The sequence below is a fragment of the Drosophila willistoni genome (assembly GCF_018902025.1).
Source record: "Drosophila willistoni isolate 14030-0811.24 chromosome XR unlocalized genomic scaffold, UCI_dwil_1.1 Seg8, whole genome shotgun sequence".
Lineage (NCBI taxonomy): Eukaryota > Metazoa > Arthropoda > Insecta > Diptera > Drosophilidae > Drosophila > Drosophila willistoni.
Window position 1 is genome coordinate 2,636,623 of NW_025814059.1, and position 9,857 is coordinate 2,646,479.

Below are 9,857 nucleotides of genomic sequence, written 5' to 3' on the forward strand. Positions count from 1 at the left end.
CACACTCACTCACTGGCCCTGCCCCCCCCCCCTATTCAGCCACAAGCTTCTGCGTTCGTTCGTCTGTTCGTTCTGCTCAATATCGACCTTGACCGTGAAATTTAAATTTAGAAGCTACAACAACAACGACGACAACACGACTACGACGTAAAAAATATCCCCAAGATACTGAGTGCAAGTGTAGACTAATCGATACCCTGCAACTGGATGGCGGGCATTAACTCTTCTGACGCACAGACAGATAAGAAGAAAAACAAACAGAAACACTTATTTGCATGTGAAATATATTTTCAATACACCCTGCACTAGCCATATGGTTACAGGGTATTATAGAGTACAAAAGAGCTTTTTCTTTGTGTGTCTGAGCAATTGCACTTGAGGGCGCCATGGGTACTCCCTCTATGCCCAGTGAGTATCCCTCGAATTATCCCTCCTCCCCACTCCCGCCCCCTTTAACACAAAATTTCATGAGCCCACTGCATGTAACTTATGTAAATATACGGGATGGGATGGTGAAATCATTTGTGTACAATTTTTTTGGCCAGACAAATTAATTGAAATTTGAACTTGCATTGCGGCGCCGTCTAGTATGGTCGAGAAATATTATGCAAATCGGCTTCTAATTATATCAAATTGTGTGTATGTTATGACCAATTGGCTGCAAAATCGGTGCACCGCAACAAAACAATTCGCAAGACGGTAAGGTCGTCAACTAATTTCATTTTAATAGATACTTTTAAATTTTTGCGCCAAAGCCACATGCAGCTGAGTTGCTTTAGTGTTGGTCAACAAACGAACAGTGCGCCACAAAGAACAGTGTTGGATTACAAGCGCACTATCGATAATACCGGTTGCCATTTATCGATAATGCCAAGAAAAAAAACATATGGTAAACAATTGCTGTTGTTGTTTTTAGCACGTGTAGCGCCTAAGGGGAGGAATTTTTAAAACGTTTTATCATTCTATATGTCAGGATGTTAGATGATCTATTTAGTGAACAATTTGTATGCAATTTCAATGATCAATCGAATTTATTCGGTGAGTGTAAGTTAATTAATAATAATTCAAATATTCTTCATGTTTTTCATTTCCATTCCAGATAACAATGCTCAACTGCAGCAACTATGGAATCGTCCAGAACTGTGGACAGTGACAGAGTTGGAAGTGATAATTGGACGCTGGTTAAACCAAAAGAATACCACCGAATCGCAGCAATTGTTAAGTGATGCTCTGCAGTTGATTTTTGCCTTTGTGCAGAATAATTTTTGTGGTCCCTTTGACCAGATACCGGCATGTCAGAATATGTTGTCGAAATTGCCATTGAAAGCATACGATCCCCTTGAGCAACTCAAGGCCAGCGGCGAAGAGCTGAATCCGAATGTCAAGACTGGTGAATTTTTAGTCATTGCCAGAGAAATCTTAAAGACTTTAATTGAAGCCAATCCCAATTCGAGAGTACGTCTTTATATATTACTTATGTTTAGCTAAAGATTAACTAGTTATGCTTCTTATAGATTCTCAACTGGTGGCAATTGCGTGTTATTTGCCTGCAGCAGCATATTCTTGATGACCTGGCCGGATCACTATATGAGCAATTCAAATCACTTGCTACGACCCTAAAGGCTCAGATAAAAAGTTTTACCAGCCCAGAGTTGCAGTCATTGTTGTTTTTAGAACTGGCCAATGGCTATTTGCAATTCCATCGTTCTAATATCGCTGCAGATATTCTAGATGAAATGTGTACGCATCTTCGAGTGGAATTGAAAGTGGAGGGTTTACTTGGAGTGCGAACGAAATTTCAGCAAAAGCCTTTACCCCAACTCTGTTTGAAGGTAGTGCAGCTGGCAGAAGGAGAGCCAACATTGCCGCTGGCTGTCACCACCAACGCCAAGACAAAGCTACCCAAACTGCTATTACTTGAGGATGACACACGATTGGAGCGCATTCGATTCATAGAGCCCAAGGACAATGATGTGATGACTCTTCCGAGTATATTGCAGGCTCTAGTCTTGGCAAAAGTGTAAGTAAATCTGAACTTATAAGTAGGCTATAGAGGCAACTATAATGATGTCGTTTGGTAATTCACAGAAAACAATTGAAACGTTCCCAGCCCAAGGATCGTTTGGCTGATGAGCAATTGGAGCCGTATACACAAACACTTCTATATCAAGAGCATGGTCCATTGCAAGTGCGTCAGGCTGCTTTGCTTTTGAATTGCCACCAAGAGGCCAATCAACGACGCACAGTGGAACGTAGCTGGAAACAGTGCGAGGAGTGCGTGAAATTATTAGATGCCAATGAAGAGCAACATTCCCTGAGATCGAGACTATCGTATGGATTTGCTACCTTCTTGCAGCCTAAGTGGCATGTGCAGCTGCAACTTGTGGAATTGCTGCGCTCCTTGGGCATGACCAAGAGTGCGCTAGATATTTGTTTGCAAATACAAGCCTGGTCCGAAGTTATAGACTGCTATACGAGTCTAGAGTTGCGCCACAAAGCTGCTGAAATCATACGTCAAGAGTTGGAAAAGAAACCAACTGCTTTGCTCTATTGCTTGCTGGGCGATGCCATTGATGACCCACAGTGCTATGAGCAGGCCTGGCAGCATTCGAAGCAAACCTCGGGCAAGGCTCAGGCATATTGGGGTAATTATTTCTATAGACGAGCCGAATATGCCCAGGCCATGGAACACTATGAAATCTCTCTGGAGATAAATGTACTACAAGAGCCAATACTTTTGCGTTGTGGTTACTCGGCCATTCAGTTGGAGAAATGGGAATCAGCTGTAAAGTATTATCTAGCCTATACGCATTTGGAACCGAATGGATTCGAGTCGTGGAACAATTTAGCGAAGGCTTTAATCAATTTGGGAGACAAGCAGCGGGCTTATCGAGTCTTGGGAGAGTCTCTCAAATGCAATTATAGCAACTGGAAGGTCTGGGAGAATTATATGTTAGTTTCGGTGGATACCTCACACTGGGAAGATGCCATGCGTTCGTATCAACGTCTGAATGAACTCAAGCAACATTATCTGGACCAGGAAGTTCTCACACGAATCGTTTATGGCATTGCCAAACAGCTCCAGGACGAGAAGGAGGCGGGAGTGTCATCAAGTCCTACGCTTTTGAAGCGAATCGTTCAGCTTTTAGCTCAGCAGAGCATACAGCATGGCAATGAACCTCTTATTTGGGAACTATCTGCGTTGGTAGCCGCTACGCCCCTGAAAAAGGCCGAGCGTTTGGTGAAATCTTATCGGGCCTATACAGCCAAACATTTGTCGTGGGAAACCAAATCCGAACATTCGCTAAAGGCTTTAAATCTTTGCCTCGAGGTCACACATCTCTCCCGTGCTGCCATAGAAGAGCATGTCGAGGATGAGAGCGAGGTGATGATTACATCGCAACTGAATTCTGCAAGACTTGCTGCCACATCATGTCTGAGTGCCTTGAAGCGGGCTATCAATGTGGAGGTTACGACCGAACAGCAGGATTTAGTGCAGCAAGTGGAAAAACAAATCGCAGAACTCACCCAGGTGGTGCAGGAGCGTATGAAGAGGACGTAACCTAATCGGCAAATCGATTTCAAATCACATTTCTGGTCTGCCTCTCTCGCTCTCATTGTGATAATGGACTGCTTTATTTCATGATGATGATCATCGCTAAGCGAACAAGGAGAACTTCAAATATTATACAAATTATCATCTGCACTGGAGTACCATTCCAAATGGCAAAACTTGAAAACTTCGCCTACTTGGCCAAGTTAATAAGCCCCTTGCAAACTCTGCATTTGGTATAAAATAAAAAAATAAAACTCAAGTAACAATACATTTGGATACACTTTATTAACAATTTTACATCATTCGAAAGCAGATAGTATAATAAACTAGTTAATATGTAAGGGTCATTACTGGTTCGTCTCTGGCACGACGTAGATCTTTATTTTGTGAGCCGAGATCTGCAAGAGAAAGAGAAACATATATCAAATCACATATTAAGTTAGTTCTTTGTAAGTTTTTTGTGTGTACTTTTGGTGTGCTATAACTTTTTAATTTAAGATACATTTTGTCTGTTAAGATCGGTCAGTGACCAGCGGGAATCCTTTTCCATCGCACTGTTTTTAAGGAACATTCTAGGTTTTTTATCAATTGACTCATGGACAAGGACTTCGATCTGTTCAAAGGAAATCCCGATGGTTCTTAAAATGAGCGAGTTATGTGCAATTTACTGTAAAAGTGGAAAATAAAGGACGAAGGGATACGGTTTCCTGGGATGTCCTTGATGATCTCTACAGATTTGCATCAAAAACAGTTGGTGTCATCTAAGGATGCAGGACATGTAATTTTTAAGAATGTCCTTTTTTTCCACATTGCGAAGGACATTTTTATGTCAATCGACGCGCAATGACAAGGACTTCCATCAGTCGAAAGGACATCCCGCTTATTCCTAAAATGAAGGAGTTATGAGCACTTTTCTGTTGTTTTGGACAAGCAATTTTTTCCAAGCCCCAAATTGAACCAAAAGACCAAAAAAACTGCAGAAAACTACAAAATCCTTGATATCTCGGCTCTCCGCAGGACTATCGCCATGTCCTTTGTACCAACAATAGTCCTTTATGGTTCGAATCTTTTGACACCACTCTCGTCCTGATTCTTCACAGGACTTGCGAGATATTTGACATTTTTTCTCAAACAGAAGTCCTTTTATCTCGCCCTGTCGAAGGACATTCCAGGTTCCGTTAGTGTCAGTCGATGCGGGTCATCAAGGACTATCATCTAACAAAAGAACATCCTGATCGTCCTTGAAATGGCTGAGTTATAAGGACATTTGTGGTTTTTTGGAGACTTTTTGGCTATTTTTCTGACTCTACCCCTTACAAAAATTCGAGTGATGTTTTTGACAGGATATTGAAAATCCTTGAATGCAGATCGATAGTTCTGATCCTGGAGGTCAAAAAAAGGTGTGTCCTGTCGAAATCGGTCAATGTCCTACAGAGATATGGCCTCGATAAAATTATCCTTTTTTCGTTTTTTAGCTCTAAAATCCACGAATCCTGCCGCAGGACGAAAGGACATGGTTCGCTCGGATGTCCTTGATGATCTCTATAGATTGGCATCAAAAAAAAATGGGGTCGTCTAAGGATGCATGACATGAAAATGATCGAAAAGGTCCTATTTCTAAACAATTGGAAGGACATTCCAGGACCTCATAACATCAGTCGATGCGGACGAAGAAGGACTTCCATCTGGCCAAAGGACATCACTATCGGGCTTAAAATAGCCGAGTTATGAGCAGTTTTTCAGTTTTTGGACTTGTAATTTTTAGCTTATTTAAATAGAAAATTTATGTTGCATACTTTTGGGGTAAATAATTTGAATTTTTGAAAAAGTGTTGCCTACTTATTGGGGGTAAAACAGAAGCGTTAAAAATTTCGAGTATCCTTTGAAGGATCAGGACAAAAGTGGTGTCAAACGAATCCTTTCATCAAGGACAATAATCTGTTTAAAGGACATACCGAATGACCTGCGAGGAGCCGAGATATTAAGGATATTGTGTTTTTCGGATTTTGTTGCATACTTTTAGGCGTTTGGCCTTGTAGGCTGCCAACATAAATTTGTGTTGCAAACTTTCAGGCGTTTAGCCTTGTACGGTACCAAAATTAATTTGTGCTGCATACTTATAGGCGGTTGAGCCTGTGGGGTGGGAAAATAAAAGTCTGTTGCATACTTTTCGGCGGATTAGCTTATTTCAAAGCACACAAGCTCAAACGCCTAAATGTATGCAACAGATTTTGATTTTTCCGCCCCACAGGCTCAACCGCCTATAAGTATGCTGCACAAATTAATTTTGGTACCGTACAAGGCTAAACGCCTGAAAGTTTGCAACACAAATTTATGTTGGCAGCCTACAAGGCCAAACGCCTAAAAGTATGCAACAAAATCCGAAAAACACAATATCCTTAATATCTCGGCTCCTCGCAGGTCATTCGGTATGTCCTTTAAACAGATTATTGTCCTTGATGAAAGGATTCGTTTGACACCACTTTTGTCCTGATCCTTCAAAGGATACTCGAAATTTTTAACGCTTCTGTTTTACCCCCAATAAGTAGGCAACACTTTTTCAAAAATTCAAATTATTTACCCCAAAAGTATGCAACATAAATTTTCTATTTAAATAAGCTAAAAATTACAAGTCCAAAAAAAACTGCTCATAACTCGGCTATTTTAAGCCTGATAGTGATGTCCTTTGGCCAGATGGAAGTCCTTCTTCGTCCGCATCGACTGATGTTATGAGGTCCTGGAATGTCCTTCCAATTGTTTAGAAATAGGACCTTTTCAATCATTTTCATGTCATGCATCCTTAGACGACCCCATTTTTTTTTGATGCCAATCTATAGAGATCATCAAGGACATCCGAGCGAACCATGTCCTTTCGTCCTGCGGCAGGATTCGTGGATTTTAGAGCTAAAAAACGAAAAAAGGATAATTTTATCGAGGCCATATCTCTGTAGGACATTGACCGATTTCGACAGGACACACCTTTTTTTGACCTCCAGGATCAGAACTATCGATCTGCATTCAAGGATTTTCAATATCCTGTCAAAAACATCACTCGAATTTTTGTAAGGGGTAGAGTCAGAAAAATAGCCAAAAAGTCTCCAAAAAACCACAAATGTCCTTATAACTCAGCCATTTCAAGGACGATCAGGATGTTCTTTTGTTAGATGATAGTCCTTGATGACCCGCATCGACTGACACTAACGGAACCTGGAATGTCCTTCGACAGGGCGAGATAAAAGGACTTCTCTGTTTGAGAAAAAATGTCAAATATCTCGCAAGTCCTGTGAAGAATCAGGACGAGAGTGGTGTCAAAAGATTCGAACCATAAAGGACTATTGTTGGTACAAAGGACATGGCGATAGTCCTGCGGAGAGCTGAGATATCAAGGATTTTGTAGTTTTCTGCAGTTTTTTTGGTCTTTTGGTTCAATTTGGGACTTGGAAAAAATTGCTTGTCCAAAACAACAGAAAAATGCTCATAACTCCTTCATTTTAGGAATAAGCGGGATGTCCTTTCGACTGATGGAAGTTCTTGTCATTGCGCGTCGATTGACATAAAAATGTCCTGGAATGTCCTTCGAAATGTGGAAAAAAGGACCTTCTCAAAAATTACATGTCCTGCATCCTTAGATGACACCAACTTTTTTTGGTGCAAATCTGTAGAGAACATCAAGGACATTATAGGGAACCTTGTCCTTTCGTCCTGCAGCAGGATTTGCAGGATTTAAGAGCTAAAAAACAAAAAAAAAAATTTTCTCGAAGCCATCTCTTCGCAGGACATTGATCGATTTTAACAGTCCATCCTTTTTTGGATCATCAGATTGACTATAAATGTCCTTCTATCTCAGCGATTTCAATGAAGATCAAGATCCCGATTTGACCGAATTTTTTTTTGATGCCAATCTAAGTCATATAGGACATTCTTAAATTAAAATTATACGACGACTACAATGATCAAAGGACAACCCAACTTAAGTTCAACTTAGTTTTCGTCGTTTTTATTGGTTTTAAGATTAAGATTTCTTTTGGCTTAAAATAAAGAAAAAAAAAATGTGTTTTGTATATACTGATTGAAATCGGTTGAAAATTTACCAAATTACAGTATCAGAAAACCAGGCGGAAAATTCGAATGGAAAAAATTGAAATTCTTTGCAAGTTCCATAGTTTAACCCCCAAAGATGATATTTTAAAATTAATAAATGTATAGCATACCGTATGCAATCAGCGTATATCTATGAAGATGAAAATATCAGGATGACGTCGATTTAGATGATTAGGTCTTGGAGAATCATTTCAAAGCTAAGGCGACAGACTTTTAATCTGCGTGCAAAAAGATGCTAAAATTCCGGAAAGGTGTTTTTTTGTTTTATTGTTACTAGGCACACTCTGCATATCACTAAATATCAATCGTACTCCAATGATAGTTAAAAAGTATTTAACTTGGTGGTTATCAAAACTCGTACGCTCTGATCGAATGCACCGCACACGGCTAAGCCCAGTTTATCTGGATGCCAGTCAAAGCAATGCACTGGCTGTGAACTCAATGTGACGGCGCTAAGCATTTGTAATGAACCAGCGACACCAACTTTACTGCCATCCGTATCATCGATGACACGCTTGTCGGGATATTCATACTGCCAGAGGCGTATGGAACCAGTGCCACCACCAGTTAGGAACAAATCCCGATTCTGTGGCAAATGACGCACTGTCCACACTGTGGCCTTTGGTCCACTGATGACGCCATTAGTTCCCACACTTCGGCCAGCGTTCCGTTCCTCTACATAGCTAAAGCCCTTTGTAGCATGCTGAGTACGCAAATCGTAGACCAAAAGGCCACCTTCTAAGGTGGTAACACCCAGCTTATTCATTGGTATATCACGACGATCAAATTCCAGGCCACAGATGCCATTCTTTAGCGTAGTCTCCCAGCGCACAGCCAGCGAACGTAGATCGAAAAGTTTTAGGTCACCATTATCATAGCCGGCTGCCACAACGCGTTCCTCGGAATTGAAGGTATTACCAAATGCCACAGCCCAGCAATCTCGAGTACCACACTTATTAATGCCATCACCCATTTGTGGTGGTGGCGATATGTCCACCACTGGCGCCTGTCCCTGTCGTATGTCCCACACCTTGACAGCCCCATCACGGCTTCCAGTGACAATTTCCGGTGCTCCACAATCAACTTGAGTGCCACCAATAGCATCAATGCAATTTATGATGCCTTTGTGGGCTTTCACATTGTAGACAGCCAAATCTGGATGCTCGAGATCTCTACAAAGACACGTTAGAACGAAAACAAACGAATCATCATGGACAATTCTTTACTTACAGCACTTGCAGCCGACCCTCGAAGTCCCCAATCGCCATGTGGCGATTCCTTAGCGATGCTGCTCCAAATGTTCCGCATTTGAAAGCCACCTTCTTGTCAATGGACTTGATCTTCACCAGTTTATCTTCGTTTAACTCGAAAATATCCAAAACTCCTTGACTATTGGCCTTAGAGCCAAGGACCACGAATTTGGCCGACAAGGGAATCCATTTTGTGTCGTATACGGTATAGCTAACGGATTCATGGAGATGCTCTATCATCTGGGGCTTATCCATGATGCCTATATAATGAAATGTTTTTATCAAGAATTGTGGATAAATTGATGAAAAATTCGGTGACAACTAACTTGTTTAAAATATAAAGTTTCTGTTGCCATAGTAAAGTACTGTCAGTGTTGCCAACTCGATTGAAAAACGTTGCCGGGTATCAGAGGCGAATTAAAGTTGCCGCATGAGCGAAGCGAATTTACGTTAACAGGGTTCTTTTTTGTCGTTAGCGACAACGTAAAGTATAACGTAGTGATTAAAAAAAGGTGGCAGCCCCCTTGTTTAGAAAGCTTTGCGAGAAAGACAAAACATTCAGCTGTCTTTAAATTTCCGACCAAAATGTGCAAGTGTAAATGCTATGACAACAAATTAATTTACATTATTTTAATAGTTTCCTAAAGCAAACTAAATAATAATATTAATTTAACGCCAAAAAGAAAAATCGAATATGAATTAATCAAGAATAAAGACGGCGGCAGTGGCAATAGAAGCTTTTTGCAAACTTTAGAGTGCTTGTTTTTCTTTGTTACACCCTTGTGGTTAGAGTATATTAACTTTAGGTTAAAGTTTGCTTTCTTTCTGTTATGCATATCAGGCATTATGTCAAAAAGAGCTAGAAATATTATTGCATTAGGCCGATTATTTGTAAATGCAGTATAAAACCAAATATTGTAAAAGCCACTTGAGATTGTCAATGGTCCAGC

General features: G+C 40.6%; 2 protein-coding genes across 3 annotated transcripts; one reads left to right on the forward strand and one right to left on the reverse strand.

Moving 5' to 3' along the window:
* The first annotated feature begins 682 nt into the window (after positions 1-682).
* LOC6645687 (tetratricopeptide repeat protein 27) lies at positions 683-3,824 on the forward strand. The gene is made up of 5 exons (XM_002068582.4): positions 683-699; positions 917-1,038; positions 1,100-1,455; positions 1,515-2,020; positions 2,089-3,824. Exons 2-5 carry the CDS (start codon positions 975-977, stop codon positions 3,560-3,562), a joined length of 2,400 nt encoding a protein of 799 aa, XP_002068618.1. The 5' UTR covers positions 683-699; positions 917-974; the 3' UTR covers positions 3,563-3,824.
* Positions 3,825-7,531: 3,707 nt separating this feature from the next.
* On the reverse strand, positions 7,532-9,308 carry LOC6645688 (dynein axonemal assembly factor 10). 2 transcript variants are annotated; one of them, XM_023177629.2, is made up of 3 exons: positions 9,234-9,308; positions 8,888-9,167; positions 7,532-8,829 (listed from the first exon to the last, which is right to left on the reverse strand). In XM_023177629.2, exons 2-3 carry the CDS (start codon positions 9,160-9,162, stop codon positions 7,980-7,982), a joined length of 1,125 nt encoding a protein of 374 aa, XP_023033397.1. In that variant the 5' UTR covers positions 9,163-9,167; positions 9,234-9,308; the 3' UTR covers positions 7,532-7,979. The 2 variants fall into 2 exon arrangements, with proteins under 2 accessions (XP_023033397.1, XP_002068619.2); XM_002068583.4 differs by lacking the exon at positions 9,234-9,308 and having other exon boundaries at positions 8,888-9,227.
* Between the last annotated feature and the right edge of the window lie 549 nt (positions 9,309-9,857).